This window comes from Tachyglossus aculeatus, chromosome 14, assembly GCF_015852505.1.
Source record: "Tachyglossus aculeatus isolate mTacAcu1 chromosome 14, mTacAcu1.pri, whole genome shotgun sequence".
Lineage (NCBI taxonomy): Eukaryota > Metazoa > Chordata > Mammalia > Monotremata > Tachyglossidae > Tachyglossus > Tachyglossus aculeatus.
Window position 1 is genome coordinate 49,962,918 of NC_052079.1, and position 20,726 is coordinate 49,983,643.

The following is a 20,726-nucleotide window of genomic DNA, read 5'->3' on the forward strand; positions in this document are numbered from 1 at the left end:
GTGAGCCCCACGTGGGACAATCTGATCACCTTGTATCCCCCCAGCACTTAGAACAGTGCTTTGCACATAGTAAGCGTTTAAAAAATGCCATCATCATCATCATTAACCAAATGTCATAATTATTATTATTATTAGGTGGGGGCATATTGGGTCGAGGATCATCCCCAAAGGGGACGTGTCTTTGGATCGGACCAACTGTGGGGTGCACTGTGGAGGAGAATTCAAGGTTTGGTTTGAATCTAGGACTGGTTCTGTGGATGACAGGTGAAGGGACTGAGAGTTTGCTCATCAAATTTCAACTAGTCTGTCAATGGTATTTACTGAGCGCTTATTCCGTGCAGAGCAAATCAGTGGTATTTATCAAGCACTTATATGCAGAGCACTGGACTAAGCGCTTGGGAGAGGACAATACAATAAGAGTTGGGAGACAGAGTCCCTGCCCTTTAAGTAGTTTACAGTCTAGGGGGGAGCACTGTACTAAATGCTAGGAAAAGTATGACTGAGCAAGGTCTAGACTGAGCAAGGCGACCAACCTGCTGGAAGCAAGCAAGGAATTCAAAGTGACAAGGTAGAAAATTGTCCAGCAAAGGCAGGATGAAATTCAAAGGGAGCAAAGTGCAATGGCCCCCACTCGGGACTAAATAACATAAACAGGTTGGGGAGAGACCAGCTGGAGACAGGCCCAGCGGAGGGTCAGAGCTGACCAGAAACTGAATTCTAGTCAGTCATGTAATGTTGAAAAACAGGCAGCATGGCCCCGGGACCAATCAAGAAGAGTTCGATGTGAGAGGGGCGGTAATTATTACAGATCCATGTTCGGTTTTGGTCACCATACTTTAAAGAGATTGTAGAAGTACTGGAAGTTTTTTTATGGCATTTGTTAAGACTACAATGTGCTAGGTATTGTTCTAAGCACCGGGATAGATACCAATTACTCAGGTTGGACGACGTCCCTGTCCCGCGTGGGGCTCACAGTCTTAATCCCCATTTTACAGATGAGGTAACTGAGGCCCGGAGAAGTGAAGTGACTTGCCCAAGGTCACACAGCAGGCAAATGACGGATCTGGGATTAGAGCTGAGAGCAGGTTAGAGTCCTTCTGTCTCCCAGGCCTATGCTCTATCCATTGGCCACGATGTTTCATGCAGTTGGCTCAGAGGAACCCAACAAAATAGCTAAAGGGAAAGAAAATGGGACCTTTGGGAGAAAACTTCAAGGTGTTGGGATTGCTTAACTTGGAAAAGAGAAGGGTTTCACGGGGCGAGAGCTGATTTGTTCTCATCTGCTGAGGTTTCACCAAGGGGGACTGGGCTTCCATTAAAGCATGAGAGAACTTGGTCGGGTGCAAGAAAGAACTTTCTCCTGATCACCAGGGAAAGAAACAGCAGTATTGGCAACGGCTCAGAGGGTGTCGAGTTTCCTTCCCTGGATCTCGGAGGAGAGAAGAGTTCCCATCTGCGCTGTATGGCTAAATCACTCACCTGCCTGGAAGCAGGGGGCCGGGCCAGATGATCCCTCAGAGGCTTTTCCAGTTCTGGGAAGCCACAGTTTTCTGACTACTGATCCCTTTCCCGTCAGGCCGAAGGGAGGATCACCTTCCTGTGGGAGGCCCCTCGGCAGAGGACTGCAGCGGATGAGGCCGTGCTTTATGCTTTCCCACTGCTCTTCCCAGGGCTTAGCAGATCCCATCGGGAGCCCTCGCTGTTCTCGGGAATCCCACGCGACGTAGACCCTCTCCCACAATTGGACATCGGCAGGACCGCCTCTGGGTAAAACTAGCCCAGTTACAGCCCCGGCCCAGCAGGAGCAAGACATCATCATCATCACCATCAATCGTATTTATTGAGCGCTAACTGTGTGCACAGCACTGTACTAAGCGCTTGGGAAGTACAAGTTGGCAACATATAGAGACAGTCCCTACCCAACAGTGGGCTCACAGTCTAAAAGACAGAGTCAAGTCCTCTAGACCGTAAGCTCCGCATGAGCAGGGAATGCCTCTGCTAATTCTGTTGCACTGTACTCTCCCAAGTGCTTAGCCCAGTGCTCTGCACACAGTAAGCACTCCATAAACACCACCGACTGATTGACTGATTGAAAGAGTCGTGATTGGCCCTAGTGGTTTCTGGCACCTACGGTCCCAGAAACCCTATCTCTGATTCGGATTACTTTCGGAGTCACGTGTCTGGAATCAAAAACAACTGAGCGCACTCGGAGTCTGGGACACTTCTAGGAAGCGAAGGGACGGAAGTCCCCGTCCCAAGACCTGGCGCTGGCAGCCAAGGTATGAGCGCTTCTATCTCTGCCTTGAGAGCCAAAGGGCCCCGTCCTCGATACACCTCAACGAATCCTCAACCTGACCGCCCCCGTCCCCTTCTGCCTCCCACCTCCCTCAACCCTGGAGCCTGGACGATGGGATCCTGGACGCCCCGTTTCCTGCGGGCAGTGAGGGGAGGCGGAGACCGAGACTCATGTTGGTCCAAAACCAAAGAGCAGTATTGGTCTAGTGGACAGAGCCCGGACTTGGGAATCAGAAAGACCTGGGTCCTAATCCCGGCTCTGCCACTTCTCTTCTGTGAGACTTTGGGCAAGTCACTTAGCTTCTCTGTGCTTTAGTTACCTCATTTGTAAAATGGAGATTAAAAAAAAAAGTCCCACCGTCGACCCCCGGCCCACGTCATCCCCCTGGCCTGAAATGCCCTCCCTCCGCACATCCGCCAAGCTAGCTCTCTTCCTCCCTTCAAGGCCCTACTGAGAGCTCACCTCCTCCAGGAGGCCTTCCCAGACTGAATCCCCTCCTTCCTCTCCCCCTCCTCTCCCTCTCCATCCCCCCCGCCTTACCTCCTTCCCCTCCCCACAGCACCTGTACATATGCATATACGTTTGTATGTATTTATTTTATTTGTACATATTTATTCTATTCATTTTATTTTGTTAATATGTTTTGTTTTGTTCTCTGTCTCCCCCTTCTAGACTGTGAGCCCACTGTTGGGTAGGGACCGTCTCTATATGTTGGCAACTTGTACTTCCCAAGCGCTTAGTACGGTGCTCTGCACACAGTAAGTGCTCAATAAATACGATTGAATAAATGAATGAATGAACTGTGAGCCCCATGCGGGACATGGTCTATATTCAACCTGATTAGCTTGTATCCTCCCCAGCGCTTAGTACAATGCCTGGCACCTAGTAAGCGCTTAACAAATACTGTCTCCAGGCCTCCATCCTCACCTGCTCCTCCTCATCTCCCCTCTCTGCCCTACATCCTTCCCAAACACACAGCACTTGTGTATATTTGTACAGATTTATTACTCTACTTATTTTACTTGTCCGCATTTACTATTTATTTTGTTAATGATGTGCATATAGCTATAATTCTATTTATTCTAATGATTTTGACACCTGTCTACGTGTTTTGTTTCGTTGTCTGTCTCCCCCTTCTAGACTGTGAGCCCGTTGTTGGGTAGGGACCGTCTCTACATGTTGCCGACTTGTACTTGCCAGGCGCTTAATCCAGTGCTCTGCACATAGTAAGTGCTCAATAAATACGATCGAATGAATGAACAAATACCATTAAAAGAACAAGCCAACAAAAAAAATGCCAGTCACCTGCATCAGTGACCACACCACCAACCTAGGCTGTGAGCCCATGGTTGGGTAGGGACCGTCTCTATATGTTGCCAACTTGGACTTCCCAAGCGCTTAGTACAGTGCTCTGCACACAGTAAGCGCTCAATAAATACGATTGAATGAATGAATGAACCACATTCCAGAAGCCCCATTCCCTGCCTTCAAAACACTTCAAGCACGGAGGAAATGACAGCCTTTGTAGCTGAGAAAAATTAGCCCGGATCTTCGAGAGAGTCTCCCCTCTCCTAAAACCTCTTTATTCATTTAACATTAGCATTATACTCTTGGTTTGTGGGCTGTGTTTTTATGCTTGCTTCTTAATCTCTCAACTCCACACGCTAATCCCCCACTCAACTCCCACTTCAGCACCTTCTCTGTCACCTAAGCACTTGTGCACTCCCACCTCCCTTTGACCCTATAGCTGTATCTTTAATGTCCAGCTCCCCTGCTAGACCGTCAGATCCTTGATAGGGATCATGTCTGCTAACTCTACTGTCCTCTCCCACAGGGTTACTGCACTGCTCTACACAGAGGGAGCGCTTAAATAAATGCTATTGCCTGATTGATTGATTGATTGAAGTCCCTTATATTGGAAGTCCCTGCCGGACAGGGATTGAGTCCTATCTAATTATATTGGCTCTACCTCACGGCTCAGAACATAGTAAGCACAATAAATACCATGACTAACCTACTTCAGGAAGGACACCCAGGTGAAGAGGATTACAGAATAGCCCTCCCCAGACGCCCCAAGCTTCCAAAATCGTTCATTTAATCGTATTTATTGAGCGCTTACTGTGTGCGGAGCACTGTACTAAGCGTTTGCCCCAGGAAGGTTGGCAGTGGTGAACCGGCAGGCAATTGGGAGCACGGTGAGAGGGAAATGGGAGGAGGAGAGTGACCAAGAAGAGGGAACAGGGCGAGGGGTAAAGGGGCAGAGACCAAAGGTGGGTGAAGTCTGGATTCTAAAAGCAGCAGCAGAAGAGAGCATTCATTCACTCAGTTGTACTTATGGAGCACTGACTGTGTGCAGAGCACTGTACTAAGCACTTGGAAGAGTATAACAATAAGCAGACACATTCCCTGCCCACAGGAAGGAGATTTGGAAGATGGGAGGCATGAAACTGCCTTCTCACCTGGGAGAACTGGGGGCTCCCTTCGCCGGACCCCTTCAGGCTGATGCGAGCCAAAGGTAAAGCAGGGAGGAAGGATAATTTTGGGGCCCCCAAAAAGAGTGTGACCTCTACCAGGGAAGGAGCCCATTCCAGGAGTAGGGAGAGGATCAGTCACTCAATTGTATTTATTGAACGCTTACTATATGCAGAGCACTGTACTAAGAGCTTGGGAGAGTACAATGTAACAGGAATAGCAGACTCCTTCCCTGCCCAAAATGAGCTTACGGTCTAGAGGGGAGACAGATCTTAATTAATATGAATAAATAAGAGGAGCAGGGAAGAGGGCTTCATTTTAGGATTGTTCTCTCCTCTCGCAGTTGGAGCAGAGGGCTCTGGGAAGACGGGCTCCCCGATCCCCAGACCAGCCTGATTACGATCGAAAGGTTTAAGGTGCCCTGTTTTGGGTTCAGTCATCTGAGACGCCGACGCATTACCCAGGCTCCTCTGCAGGAGCAGCTCCCCCAGTCTCACTCCGCTGCTTGCGGGGGATGTGGACGGGAAGGCGGAGAGGTGTTAATTCAAAGGACTCCATTTCCACCGGGCTTTCTTTCCACTTGATGGGGCGTGAGAATAATAGGCAGGGGATCCGACCGTCATCCGCCCGAGAGAGTAGCTCAACCAGGCATTCCCCGACCCCCACCCGATCCCCCACGCCAGCCTCGGCTGCTACGAGGTGGGATCTCCGCTCCTCTCCCCCTCCTCGCTCCGGGCCTCGCGCAGGCTGGAGTGAGGGGAGCGGGCAGCGGAGGAGCAGATGGCAGAAGCTGAAAGGGGCGAGGGAGTTAACGGGCCCGGAGACAAAGACTCGGAGACTGTCAGCTCCCCTCCCCTCCGAGGGAGGGGCCGGCAAGCAGGAACTGCCAGAGCAGCCCCACAATGCCTTGCCATTTGGATAATTCGCAGTCCACTGACCTCCTCTCTGGGGCTCGTCCCTAGAGCAGGCCTGGCCCCTCCCAGCAGGGCTCCACCATCTGCCCGGCCTTCCCTGGACTGCTGCTTCTCCCCCACCCCGAGGGTCCCTCAGTCCTGCCCAGCGGTCTCCCCCGGCCCTCCCAGCCCAAGCCATGAACGTCTTTCCTAGTTCTCAATCAACCCATCATATATCTACTGGGCACGGAGCACTGTACTAAGCACTTGGGAGGGTACGAGAGACCAAAGTTGGTAGACGCGCTCCCTGCCCTCAGTGAACTTAGCGTACACCTCCCTCAAACATCGCAGCGCACGATTCCTCTGGCGAGAGTCTGATTGGTGCAGTTTCCCTCAGGATCTATTCTACTCGGGGCTGAGAAAAAACACACAGGTCCATGCTACCGCCCCCCGGCCTCTGCATATACTCCACCTCACCCCAGGTGTTTCCCTTGCCCCTTTGTCAGCGTTCCTTCCCACTCCACTGACCAAGTGGGTCACCAAATTCTGTGCAGTGGTTTTCCCTCTCCGGTGTCTATTCCCAATGCACTGAAATACTCCAGTTTGCCCTGAGGACAAGTGGATGAGAAATTTTGAGAATGGGCCGGGAGGAGGACAGGAGGAAATTCAACATGACTTATCATCAGGTTCGGCTTCCAGAAGGCCCGGGACAACCCGTCTCCTTGGGTCTGACCGCCGAACCGGCTGTTCGTGAGAGGAAAACACCCTCTCGGTCAATCGTGTTTATTGAGACCTTACTGTGTGCAGAGCACTGTACTAAGTGCTTGGGAGAGTATAATAAAATGGAGTTAGTAGCCCCATTCCCTGCCCACAACGAGCTAACAGTCTCTCCCTCCCAGGGAAGCCTGTTCATCTGTTCCTAAACTCTACCTTGGTACTTGAGTTTGTCAGAGACTCAGAGAGACAGGGAGAGAGCACCCACTCACCCAGAGAGATGGGGGAGACACAGATTCTCCCCCCCCACACTTAAAGAGGCAGGAAGAGAGACTCACACACACACGCAAACACACATGGAGAAAGACTCCACACACCCACAGAGACAGAAAGACCGTCCCCCAACCCACAAAGACAGAGGGAGAATTCCGCTCCCAGCCACAAGAGACAGGAAGAGAGACCACTCCCACGGAGACATAGGGAGAAAGGGAAAACCCCTTCGAGACCGGGATTGTGCCTGAAGAAAATCCTCCTCCTCATGAAACAGAACAAGATCTCACGTAAAATGCAGTTTGGCTTTGTCATTCAGTGGTGTTTTGAGGGGCAGATCTGTGATTGAGAAGACAGTCCCTGGAAATGCCAATCATCACCTGACCCCATGAGTGGCTTAAAGTCATCCCTCATACTGCCCTGGGAGGACCCTCAGTCTCCTCCCTGAGTGGGAGAAGGAGCATCGGGCTCCAGTTAAGTCAGTAGGAACTCCAGACTCACCTCAGGCTGGGATGGAAAAAGATTGCAGCCAGGCACCTAGAGGGCCTAATCCCTGGATAATACGCCCGCCCTTCCTCAGAACCCAGGCATCCCCTGTCTCGGTGAGATGCCTTCTACACTATCGCACCGCTGGGCCCCACCACTGACTGAGGCAGCAGCTGGAGGCCTGAACCCCGGGGACAAGGCCAGCAGCCATGGGGAAAGTTTAGAGGGTTTTGGAGGCCGAGGCGAGGCCTGATCCCTTCTCTCCCTCTTCTTCACCTGGACAGAGGATGCTGGCAGAGCCTCCCAGAAGCCCTGGAGCGACGGCTGAACAGGGAAGCCCGACCCTGAGAAGGCCAGAAGAACAAAAGGGGAGGGGAAGCAGAGGCTGAGGGCAGGCGGGGGAAATCACACAAAGTGCTTGGAATAATAACAATTATTATTATTATTATTACTATTATGGAATGTTTTAGGCGCTATGTGCCAAGCACTGTTCATGTCCCACATGGGGCTCACAGTCTTAATCCCCATTTTACAGGCTGAGGCAACTGAGGCACAGAGAAGTTAAGTGGCTTGCTGGCGGTCACGCAGCAGACAAGTGGTGAAGCTGGGATTAGAACCCACGTCCTCTGACTCCCAAGCCCGGGCTATTTCCACTAAGCCACACTGCTTCTAATGATGCTGTTTGGAATGATGAGGCCCACCCATTTCGTGAAAAACTGCCCAGAACCCAGGTTGAGGGTTGAAGTCGTAGATGATAGAGGATGAGATCTAAGGAGCGGGAAGGGAAAGGGAAGCGAGAGGAGCAGAGCGGGCAGAGAATGGGCTGGGGTCCCCAGGACTTTGATCAAGCCTCAGATGAACCACATCCTCGGAGGCAAAGGCAGCAAATGACGCACGGCAATTCCCCAGAACCACTGGAATGATGACAGGCTCGCTCAACAGTCCTCGAGCCTTCACCCTTTCAGCAACAGGCAAATTAACCACTTTTTTATGGTATTCGCTAAGAGTTTACTATGTGCCAGGCACTGTACGGAGCACCAGGGTAGACACAGGATAGAGCTCTTCAACCTCCTGGGTCCTCTAGGACGACAAGATTGTGACCTACCCCCTTTCCAGAGGGGGAAATTGAGGCCCGGAGCGAGACTGCAACTGGCTCAAGCCACCCAGTAGGTCTTGGACAGGGCTGGGAGTGGGACCTAGGGGTTCCCAATTCCTAGTCACGACTCCTTTATGAAACGAGATCACGGGGACTAAATATATCCCCCTCCTGGCTCAACAACAGGAAGGAAGGGGCAGCAGCATCACGGCGATCGAGTTTCCCGGTTCCCTTGGCCACAAACACTGGTCGGGCGTAAACACCATCCGTCCGTCCGTCCAGAGGGAGGGAGGGAAGGAGGGACTGTTCCAAGCTGCCTGGCGGCTGGGGTGGGCCGGGGGCGGAAGGGAGGGGAGGCCGCACTATGAAATGAAGAAAACCAGGGAAAAACTTGGCCTGAAACAGGAAACGTTTCCTGGCAGGGAGGTCACTGGATCCATCATTAAAAGCTGGATGGGGGAAAGGGAAATAAACTGTGATTGGACACCGAGTGGTCACCGGCCTCTCTCCCAGGCCACCTCCTATCAATCAATCTATCAACAGTATTCATTGAGCGCTTACTGCGCGCAGAGCACTTGTACTAAGTGCTTGGGAGAGTTGGTAGATGCATTCCCCGCCCAGAAGGAGATGACAGTCTAATAATAATAATAATAATGATGTTGGTATTTGTTAAGCGCTATGTGCCACCCACTGTTCTAAGCGCTGGGGAGGATACAAAGTAATCAAGGTTGTCCCACGTGGGGCTCACAGTATTAATCCCCATTTTAAAGGTGAGGAAACAGGCACAGAGAAGTTAAGCGACTTGCCCAAAGTCACACAGCAGACATGTGGGGGAGCCTAGATTAGAACCCATGACCTCTGACTCCCAAGCCTGGGCTCTTTCCACTGAGCCACACTGCTTCAAAAATAATGGCATTCGTTAAGCACTTACTATGCGCAAAGCACTGTCCTAAGCACTAGGGAGGATAGAAGGTAATCAGGTTGTCCCACGTGGGGCTCACAGTCTTAATCCCCATTTTACAGATGAGGTAACTGAGGCACAGAGAAGGGGAGACAGGCATGACTACAAATAATTTACAGATATGTACATGAGGGCTGTGGGGTGAATACCAAATGCCCAAATGATGATGATGGAAATTGTAAAGTGCTTACTATGTACGAAGCACTAAGCGCTGTGGGGGGGGGGATACAAGGTGATCAGGTTGTCCCACATGGGGCTCACAGTCAATCCCCATTTTACAGATGAGGTAAGTGAGGCACAGAAAAGTGAAGTGACTTGCCCAAAGTCACACAGCTGACTAATGGCAGAGTCGGAATTAGAACCCATGACCTCTGGCTCCGAAGCCCGCGCTCTTTCCACTGAGCCTCACTGCTTCTCTTTAGAGAAGTACATCCCTCTAGACTGTGAGCTTACTCTGGGCAAGGATTGCCACTCTTTATTGTTGTATTGTACTTTCCCACGTGCTTAGTACAGTGGTCTGCACACAGTAAGCGCTTAATAAATACGACTGAATGAATGAATGAATGCAGACCCAATTGTATAGATGATGCAGAAGGGAGAGGGAAATGGAGAAAAGAGGACTTAATCCTACAATAAGCTGGGGGACGGGTGACCCCCATGGCTGCGGTCGGCCGATCTCTGCCAAGCCCGGGGCCTGGGACCCCGGCTGGTAATCACGGCTGTATATACCCTCCTCAGCAGCGGCAGGGACAAAACTTCTCTAGAGTGTTTTGAGCGGGTCAAACGGCAGCCAGGAGGGACACGGGGGAGCCACCGTAGCCCTTTTCTCCTCGGGCTGCGGCCCCCACCACCATATCGAATAACAGGACTCAAGCGTCCCTCTGTGAAAGCTCTAAGTGGGTGGGCCTGAGACAGATTCATTCATTCAATCGTATTTATTGAGCGCTTACTATGTGCAGAACACCGGACTAAGCGCTTGGGAAGTCCAAGTCGGCAACAGATAGAGACGGTCCCTACCCAACAACGGGCTCACAGTCTAGAAGGGGGAGACGGACAACAAAACAAAACATGTAGACGGGTGTCAAAATCGTCAGAACAAATAGAATTATAGCTATATAATAATAATAATAATAATGATGGCATTTATCAAGCGCTTACTATGTGCCAAGCACTGTTCTAAGCGCTAATGCACATCATTAACAAAATAAATAGAATAGTAAATATGGACAAGTAAAATAGAGTAATAAATCTGTACAAATATATACAAGTGCTGTGGGGAGGGGAAGGAGGTAGGGCAAGGGGGATGGGGAGAGGTGGGATGCATCGATTGGTTGGCTGAAATCCAGCCTCACAGATCCCCACTAATCCTTGTCCTCTTTCCAGCTAATAATTGGCCTATTTGTTAAGCGTGTACTATGTGCCAAGTCCAGTGCTAAGCGCTGAGGTAGAATCAAGATAACTAGGTCAGACACAGTCCCTGTCCTGCAAAGAAGCTCCCAGGAGGTCAAGGTGGAGTGGCAGGAGTTCCCTGCTTGCTAGGCAACCCATATATTTTTTTTTAATGTTAAGCACATGTTAAGCACTTACTAGGTACCAGGCACTGTACTAAGCACTGGGGTAAATATAAGCTAATCAGGCTGGACACAGCCAATCAATCAATCAATCGTATTTATTGAGCGCTTACTGTGTGCAGAGCACTGTACTAAGCGCTTGGGAAGTACAAGTTGGCAACATATAGAGACAGTCCCTACCCAACAGTGAGCTCACAGTCTAAAAGCCAGTGACAAATGTGGGGCTCACAGTCTCAATTCCCATTTAAAAGATGAGGTAACTGATGCCCAGAGAAATTTCGTGACTCGCCCAAAGTCACACAGTAGACAGATGGCAGAGCCAGAATTAGAACCCAGGTCCTCTGACTCCCAGGCTCCTGGTCTTTCCACTGGGCGACGCTGCTAACTTTCCAAGCTAATTTCCAGGCCAGGTCCCAGGCTTCCGGCTCTGGGCCCCAATCCACTTTGGAAGGAATTAAGTCTCTCCCATTTGCCCCAAGCCCCAAGCCTCCCAGCCGTACCGCAAGTTCTGTGGCCAGAGTCACTCACCCAGGTAGATGTCTCCAAAGGAACCGCTCCCAATCTTCCGGCCGAGCCGGTACTTGTTCCCTACTCGAAGCTCCATGTTTCTGGTGTGCTGTGGAAAGGAAGGAGAAGGCAGAAACCCGGTTAAGTCAGAATCGACACTCGCGAGCAACTCCAAATCCGGCTGACCTGCATCACCCCGGGGCCAGATCAACTGACGGGGCCAGGCCCAGATGGCAGGGAGGGGCATTCCTGCCCTGACTCCGGGATCGGATTTGGTGCCCGCTTCCTCACGGCCCCCGGGCACATGGGTGTCAGTCAGGAAGCCAGATATCTCACACCCCGGTGCTGGGGACAGCCAAGATGGTGAGGTGGGCGCCTTGACCCCTGTGGGGTGAGGGTGGTGAAAGGCTGGGAGGCAAAAAAAACCATAGCCCGGCCACAACAGGGACCAACCGGGAGAGGCTTTTCAAAACAAGATCCCAACACAGGAGGCTGGCAGGGCTCAGTAATAGCATGGAGGAGTGGATAGAGCATGGGCCTGGAAGTTGGAAGGTCATGAGTTCTTATCCTACCTCTGCCACCTGTCTGCTGTATGATCTTGGGCAAGTCACTTCACTTCCCTGTGCCTCAGTTCCCTCATCTGTAAAATGGGGATTGAGACTGTGAGTCCCACCTGAGATGAGGCTATGTCCAACCTGATTTGCTTGTATCCACCCCAGCACTTAAAAAATACCACTATTATTAGTAGTAGTAATAGTAGTATAGAAGTGGACCACCCAGAGATGTGCCAGGGGATGGGAGCATGGGCTTGGACGGTGCAGAGGGCATCGAGGGGCCCTGCCCAGGTTCAACCTCATGTGAAAGGGCATGAAGGAAAGGGACAACCAACTCAGGTCCTTTTCAGTTGCCCCAGCATGTCTATCAATGGTATTTATTCATGCAATTGTATTTATTGAGCGCTTACTATGTGCAGAGCACTATACTAAGCGATTGGGAAAGTATAATACAATGGAATTAGCAGACACATTCCCTGCCCACAACAAATTTACAGTCTAGGGGGATGAAGAGGTATCTCACTCCATCGGGGAATCAAATCCAAGTTTCCTGCATGACAAGAGGGGATACCCATCACTACACTAACAAGGACTAAATGTGTCTGTTGTTATATTGTACTCTCCCAGGCACTTAGTACAGTGCTTTGCATACGGTAAGCACTCAATAAATACGACTGACTGAATGAATGACTGTCCCTAGCAGTGACAATGGGGCAGCTCGCTCTCCAGAGTGAAGGGAGAGGGAGACTTGTCCCACTAGATTATAAACTCCTTGAGGATAGGGATTGTGCCTACCAACAATACTGTCACTCTCCCAAGTGCTTTCTAGATTAGAACCTGGGTTCTAATCCTGGTTCTGCTACTTGTCTGCTGTGTGACCTTGGGCAAGTCAGTTAACTTCTCTGTGTCTCAGTTCCCTCACCAGTAAAATGGGGTTTAAGACTGCGAGCCCCCAAGTGGGACATGGACTGTGTCCAATCTGATTAGCTTGTATCTACCCCAGCACTTAGCACAGTGCCTGGTACACAGTAAGAGCTAAACAAATACCATTAAAAAAGTGCTTAATACAGTGTTCCACACACAGTAAGCACTCGGCAAATACCATGATTGACTGATTTCCACCACCATGCAGGGACTTGCCTCAGTGTACCCAGGCCTTGACAGACAGGAATGGCTGTTGGACCCCTCTGTCTGGGGTCTTACTGGACTGCCCTCTCCCTGCATGGCTGCTTCAACACCCAGTTTGGAGAAAGGATCTCAAAGCCCCTGTATGGCCCTTCAGGGTTCAGTTCTGGGTCCCCTTCTATTCTCCATCTACATCCACTCGCTTGGAGAACTCATTCGCTCCCATGGCTTCAATTACCACCTCTATGCAGATGTTACCTAGATCTATATCTCCAGCCCTGATCTCTCTCCCTCTCTCCAGTCTCTTCCTGCCTTCAAGACATCTCTACTTGGACGTCCTCCAGTCACCGCAAAATTAACATGTCCAAAACAGAGCTCTTTATCTTCCCACCCAAACCCTGTCCTCCCCCTGCTTCTCCCATCACAGTAGATGGCACCACCATCCTTCCTGTCTCACAAGCCCCGTAAACTAGGCATTATCTTTGACTCCACTAGGTCATTCAATCCACATATTCAATCCGTCACCAAATCCTGTGGTCCCACCTTCACAACATCGTTAAAATCCACCCTTTGCTCTCTATCCAAACTCCTACCATGTTAATACAATCACTCATCCTATCCCACCTGGATTATTACATTGGATTCCTTGCTGACCTCCCAGCCTCCTATTTCTCCCCACTCCAGTCCATACTTCACATTACTGCCAGGATCATTTTTCTACAAAAACATTCAGGATATGTCACTCCCCTCCTCAAAAAACTCCAGTGGTTGCCCATCCACCTCCATATCAAACAAAATCTCCTTACCATTGGCTTTAAAGCACTCCATCATCTTGTCCCCTCTTACCTCACCTCGCTTCTCTCTTTCTACAGCCTTGCCCACACACTTCGCTCCTCTAGTGCTAACCTTCTCACTGTGCCTCGATCTCGCCTGTCTTGCCGCGATCCCTAGCCCAAGTCCTGCAACGCCCTCCCTCCTCAAATCCAACAGATGCCTACTCTCCCACCATTCAAAACCTTATTGAATGGACATCTCCTCCAAGAGGCCTTCCCAGACTAAGCCCCACTTTTCCTCATCTCCCACTCCCTTCTCCCTTTGATCATCCCCCCTCCCAGCCCCACAGCACTTATGAACATGTCTGTAATTTTATTTATATGTATTGATATCTGACTCCCCATCTCTAGACTGTACTGTCCATCCACTGTGGGCAGAGGATGTCACTGTTTACTACTGATTATTCCCAAGTGCTTAGTACAGTGCTCTGCACACAATAAGAGCTCAATAAATGAATGAATGAATGAATGGTGTCTCCCCATGCCCTCAGGGCTCTTGGTTCACTTGGGTGAATGGTCCTGGCTAACAGCTTTGACATCTGACATCTTGCCCCAGAGATAGAGGGGAGAGATAACTGAGGGAGAATTGGGAGCTGGGCAGGGCAAGTCCTTAGGACCAAGCTTTGGGAACCTCACTGGAGCAGGAGATGAACTGTCTTTCTCCCTCTTCTTGTGCCCCATCCCTTCTTAAAGAGCAGTGGCAAGGAAGGCTGCCAGGCACTGCCCAAGGCCCAGAGACTGTTGGGTACCGGGAATGTGGCAAAGCTCTCTCTAGACTGTGAGCCCGTTGTTGGATAGGGACTGTCTCTATATGTTCTGACTTGTACTTCCCAAGCGCTTAGTACAGTGCTCTGCACACAGTAAGCGCTCAATAAAGACGACTGAATGAATCTCCTCCATCCCTAATGCCTGGCTCTTGAGGTACCAGCTGGGCTGAGTCTAGGCCACAGAACCTGAGGTGGTGATTCCTTTAGGGCTTGTCTCCTCAGGGCTGATCCACAGGTGCCCTGATAACCTTAAAGAGCCAGGCCATTCTCGGTTGGGTTCAGGACCCTGGGCGGAGCCAGGGGCAAAGGGGTGTCCCTGGGTGACACCCCAAGGTGCCTTACTGTACCTCTCCGCCCAAGGACTCCCTGCAAGGGTTAGAAAGTCAGCCCATTTCTCTGGGTCCATCCATGCCTCTCCACTGCCACTGACTTCCACCTGCTTCATTCTTCGAACCCACGGCCTCCAACTCTCCTCAGTGGTGGGGACAAAGCCACGGCTCCGCAGGAAGTTCCCTCCACAAAGGCTCTCCTCCTGGAGGACTTGCGGCCCTCAAATTCACCACGGGCGCCCATCCACAACAGACGGACAACATCTGGCCTATCGGGCTCCGGCCTCCATCTCTTTCCTTGTCCCTGCAGTGTACCACACATTCCTAGCAAGAATCCCCACACCGACCATGTACACCCTGTCCTCAAAGGAAGCAAAGCACATGCACACTATGAGCTTTCTCTCTCACGTATATACACACGAACACACATACGCTCTCCCTCCGCAGACAGGGTAAATATACATCTTGTACGCGCGCCCTCTCGGAGGAAACACATTCAACCTGTGTACACATAGGTTATGGTATTTAAATATACCTGCACCCGATATTAGATAAATACCCACGCCAGACTATAAAAATACACATGTACTCTGAGTACCTTACATAAACACGCTACACACACTCTACTCCACACACTGGGTCTGTGGGCAGAGTCATCCGATTTTAGGAAGAAATGGAGAATGGAAGGCAGATCTCCCTCCCCACTCCACCCTACTCCACAGGATCCCCCAGAGACCCACAGGCTGGGGAGAATAAAACACACAGAGAGGGTGAGGATTGGCCAGACACATAATGGAGGCTGCTGGGCTGAATGTGTCTCTGGAAAGGGGAGGAAGGGGTGGATGAGAAAGGGGGTGGAGGGGATGTTAATAAAACGACCACAGAGGCCTTTGGGGAGGAGGGGGGAGAAACAGTGAGAAGAATAAAAGAGATTTTTTTTAAATGCCAACTACCATAACTACCCATTCTCTCCCCCTTCTCTACTCCATCAAAGACTCCCCCCGGTCCCCCGAGAGAAAAGCAGGGTGATGGGGAGAGAACACACCCTCCAGACATAAGGCAAAGGAAGCCCAAATCAAGACATTTTCAAGGTTCAAGGGAGAACTCATTCCCTCTCCCCCACCACCACCACACTGTAAATCAGATCCCCTGATTTGACGTTACCTCAAAAGAAAAATATAAGAGAAAGCCAGGCGGAAAATGTACTTGCTCTTGGTGATTGGGGCTGTATAGGGCTATACAATCATACCTACATCTGTTTATGAACATATACGCACACACACATATATGTATATACCCATACTGCTTTCTCCCTGTCCCCAGTATCTACAAGGGGAATCATTTCAGGGAGACATCTGCCCCTCCCCCCCCATCGCACAAAAGAAAATAGAAATTTTTCATTTGCCCCCACCCTCTCCTAGATAAATCCGTTGAATACACGCACTCACACACACAATGTGCCCGAAATCTCACTTGATAAATATTCCAGGGGACACCTCAGTTTGAGACACCCCACCAAAAAAGAAAGAAAGAAAGAAAGAAAGGGAAAGGAAGGAAAGGCAGGGGTGGGTGGTTGAATTTTTTCAGGTCTGGTGAAAAATACAAACGACCCAAAGGGTCGGGAAGAGAATCAGTAATAAACAGCTCTGACTGTCTCCCTTCCCAGGTCTGGGAACACACCACTCCCTCCCTCCCACCCCCCACTTCCAAACCATCTCAGCCCCCGGTTCCTGGGAAAACTGCAACCCCTAGCTACATTCAATCGTATTTATTACGGTGTGCAGAGCACTGTACTAAGCGCTTGGACTTCCCAAGCTTACTGCGTGCAGAGCGCTGTACTAAGCGCTTGGGAAGTCCAAGTTGGCAACATATAGAGACCGTCTCTATTATGTTGCCAACTTGGACTTCCCAAGCGCGTAGTACAGCGCTCCGCACGCAGTAAGCGCTCAATAAATACGACTGATTGATTGATTGATTGGTCCCTACCCGACAGTCTAGAACAAAGGCAGCAAAGGCCCCCTTTCAGTGCCCAATTGTGGGGGTGGGGGGGGGACCCCGGATTGAGGGTCTCCCCTGCATTTCTGCGAAACAAAAAACGACAACAATCTTTTGTCTTGCCTCCTGGTTGGTCCTGTGGGGCCTGTCACATCTCCCCGGTCCTTCTGTCAGTGTCTGTGTGAGTGTGTGTCTGTGTGTGTCTCTGTGTCTATGTAAGCCCTCCCCTCCCCCCACCTTCCTCTCCCAGTAAAAACAAAGAGCCAAAGGGGCCTCCTTTCCCCTCGGGTTTGCACCCCCAAAAGGGCCCCCGGCCCCCCAATATTTACCCCGCCGGGAAGGAGCCGGTGTCCGGCTGCTGCTCCAGTGGTTGTCAGGGAGGAAGGTGGCCGGGAGGAGGAGGATGAAGGAGGATTAGGAAAGGGAAGGAATGGTGGCCACCGGCTCCCGGCCTGGCGCTCTCTGTGTCTGTCCTCTTGCGCGCACGCTCGCTCTCTCTCTCTCTGTGTCTGTCTGTCTGTCTGTGTCTCTCTCTGTCTGTCTGTCTCTCCTCTGCTGTCTCTGTCTCTCAACCACCACCAACCACCCACTACCACCACCACCACCTCCTCCTCCTGGTCCTCCCGCCTTGGATCTCCGGAGCCGCCGCCGCTGCTGCTCATTGACTTTCCATTGAGCCTTGGAGCCAAACCCACTGATGTCATCCTACAAAGCTGTCGCCCTCCCCCCCAGATTTAAAGGGGCGACACTTTCCCCCCCCAAATCACCCCTTCTCCCTCCCCCACACTCGCATAAACTCACCTCCTCGATTCATTCATTCAATCCTATTTACTGAGCGCTTCCTGTGTGCAGAGCACTGGACTACTCTATTTTACTTGTACATATCTATTCTATTTTATTTTGTTAACATGTTTGGTTTTGTTCTCTGTCTCCCCTTTCTAGACTGTGAGCCCACTGTTCGGTAGGGACTGTCTCTATATGTTGCCAACTCTATTTATTTTACTTGTACATATCGATTCTATTAATTTTATTTTGTTAATATGTTTGGTTTTGTTCTCTGGCTCCCCCTTCTAGACTGTGAGCCCACTGTTGGGTAGGGACTGTCTCTATATGTTGCCAACTCTATTTATTTTACTTGTACATATCGATTCTATTAATTTTATTTTGTTAATATGTTTGGTTTTGTTCTCTGGCTCCTCCTTCTAGACTGTGAGCCCACTGTTGGGTAGGGACTGTCTCTATACGTTGCCAACTCTATTTATTTTACTTGTACACATTGATTCTATTTATTTTATTTTGTTAACATGTTTGGTTTTGTTCTCTGGCTCCCCCTTCTAGACTGTGAGCCCACTGTTGGGTAGGGACTGTCTCTATACGTTGCCAACTCTATTTATTTTACTTGTACACATTGATTCTATTTATTTTATTTTGTTAACATGTTTGGTTTTGTTCTCTGGCTCCCCCTTCTAGACTGTGAGTCCACTGTTGGGTAGGGACTGTCTCTATATGTTGCCAACTCTATTTATTTTACTTGTACATTTCTATTCTATTTATTTTATTTTGTTAATATGTTTGGTTTTGTTCTCTGGCTCCCCCTTCTAGACTGTGAGCCCACTGGTGGGTAGGGACTGTCTCTATATGTTGCCAACTCTATTTATTTTACTTGTACATATCTATTCTGTTTATTTTATTTTGTTAATATGTTTGGTTTTGTTCTCTGGCTCCCCCTTCTAGACTGTGAGCCCACTGTTGGGTAGGGACCGTCTCTATATGTTGCCAACTCTATTTATTTATTTATTTTACTTGTACATATCGATTCTATTTATTTTATTTTGTTAATATGTTTGGTTTTGTTCTCTGGCTCCCCCTTCTAGACTGTGAGCCCACTGTTGGGTAGGGACCGTCTCTATATGTTGCCAACTCTATTTATTTATTTATTTTACTTGTACATATCGATTCTATTTATTTTATTTTGTTAATATGTTTGGTTTTGTTCATTGTCTCCCCCTTCTAGACTGTGAGCCCACTGTTGGGTAGGGACCGTCTCTATATGTTGCCAACTTGTACTTCCCAAGCGCTTAGTACAGTGCTCTGCACACAGTTAGCGCTCAATAAATACGATTGATTGATTGATTGGACTAAGCGCTTAGGAAGTACAAGTTGGCAACATAGAGAGACGGGCCCTACCCAACAGTGGGCTCACAGTCGAGAGGCAGCATGGCTCAGTTGAAAGAGCCCGGGCTTTGGAGTCAGAGGTCATGGGTTCAAATTCCGACCCCATCAGCTGTGGGACTTTGGGCAAATCACTTCATTTCTCTGGGCCTCAGTTCCCTCATCTGGAAAATGGGGATGAAGACTGTGAGCCCCCCCGGGACAACCCGATCACCTTGTAACCTCCCCAGCGCTTAGAACAGTGCTTTGCACATAGTAAGCGCTTAATAAATGCCATCATTATTATTGTTATTATTCTCTAGGCCTCAGTACCCTCATCTGGAAAATGGGGATTAAGACTGTGAGCCCCATGTGGGGCAACCTGATTACTTTGTATCCCCCCCAGCGCTAAGAACAGTACTTGGCACATAGTAAGTGCTTAATAAATGCTATCATTATCATTATTATTATTATTAGAAGGGAGGCCTTCCCAGACTGAGCCCCCTCCTTCCTCTCCCCATCTCCCCCACCCTACCTCCTTCCCCTCCCCACAGCACCTGTATATATGTTTGTACAGATTTATTACTCTATTTATTTTCCTTGTACATATTTACTATTCTATTTATGTTATTAGTATGTTTGGTTTTGTTGTCTGTCTCCCCCTTCTAGACTGTGAGCCCACTGTTGGGTAGGGACCGTCTCTTTATGTTGCCAACTTGGACTTCCCAAGCGCTTCGTACAGTGCTCTGCACACAGTAAGTGCTCAATAAATACGATAGAATGAATGTATATATGTTTGTACTGATTTATTACTCTATTTTACTTATACATATTTACTATTCTATTTATTTTATTTTGTTAATAAGTTTTGCTTTGTTGTCTCTATCCCCCTTCTAGACTGTGAGCCCGTTGTTGGGTAGGGACTGTATATGTTGCCAACTTGGACTTCCCAAGCGCTTAGTACAGTGCTCTGCACAAAGTAACTGCTCAATAAATGCAATTAAATGAATGTATATATGTTTGTACATATTTACTATTCTATTTATTTTATTTTGTTAATATGTTTGGTTTTGTTGTCTCTCTTCCCCTTCTGGACTGTGAGCCCGCTGTTGGGTAGGGACTGTCTCTATCTGTTGCCAACTTGTATTCATTCATTCATTCATTCAATCGTATTATTGAGTGCTTACTGTGTGCAGAGCACTGTACTAAGCGCTTGGGAGGTCCAAGTTGGCAACATATAGAGATGGTCCCTACCCAACAGCGGGCTCACAGTCTAGAAGGGGGAGACAGATAACAAAACAGAACATATTAACAAAATATAATAAATAGAATAAATATGTACAAATAAAATAAATAAAGAGTAATAAATACGTACAAACATATATACATATATACAGGTGCTGTGGGGAGGGGTAGGGACAAAGGCAGGGGGGAGGGGGAGAAGAAGGAGGGGGCTCAGTCTGGGAAGGCCTTGTACTTCCCAAGTGCTTAGTACAGTGCTCTGCACACAGTAAGCACTCAATAAATATGATTGAATGAATGCATATATGTTTGTACAGATTTATTACTCTATTTTCCTTGTACACATTTACTATTCTATTTATTTTATTTTGTTAATATGTTTGGTTTTGTTGTCTGCCTCCCCCTTCTAGACTGTGAGCCCGCTGTTGAGTAGGGTAGGGACCGTCTCTATATGTTGCCGACTT

At 49.3% G+C, this 20,726-nt stretch overlaps 1 protein-coding gene across 1 annotated transcript in view; it reads right to left on the bottom strand.

Moving 5' to 3' along the window:
- Positions 1 to 17,427, bottom strand: part of LOC119936757 (casein kinase I-like) — a 46,588-nt gene extending 29,161 nt beyond the window's left edge. Inside the window, 2 exon segments of the mRNA XM_038756252.1 lie at positions 11,288 to 11,375; positions 17,199 to 17,427. Coding sequence (XP_038612180.1) covers positions 11,288 to 11,363 — 76 coding nt within the window. The 5' untranslated portion in view covers positions 11,364 to 11,375; positions 17,199 to 17,427.
- Positions 17,428 to 20,726: the final 3,299 nt, after the last annotated feature.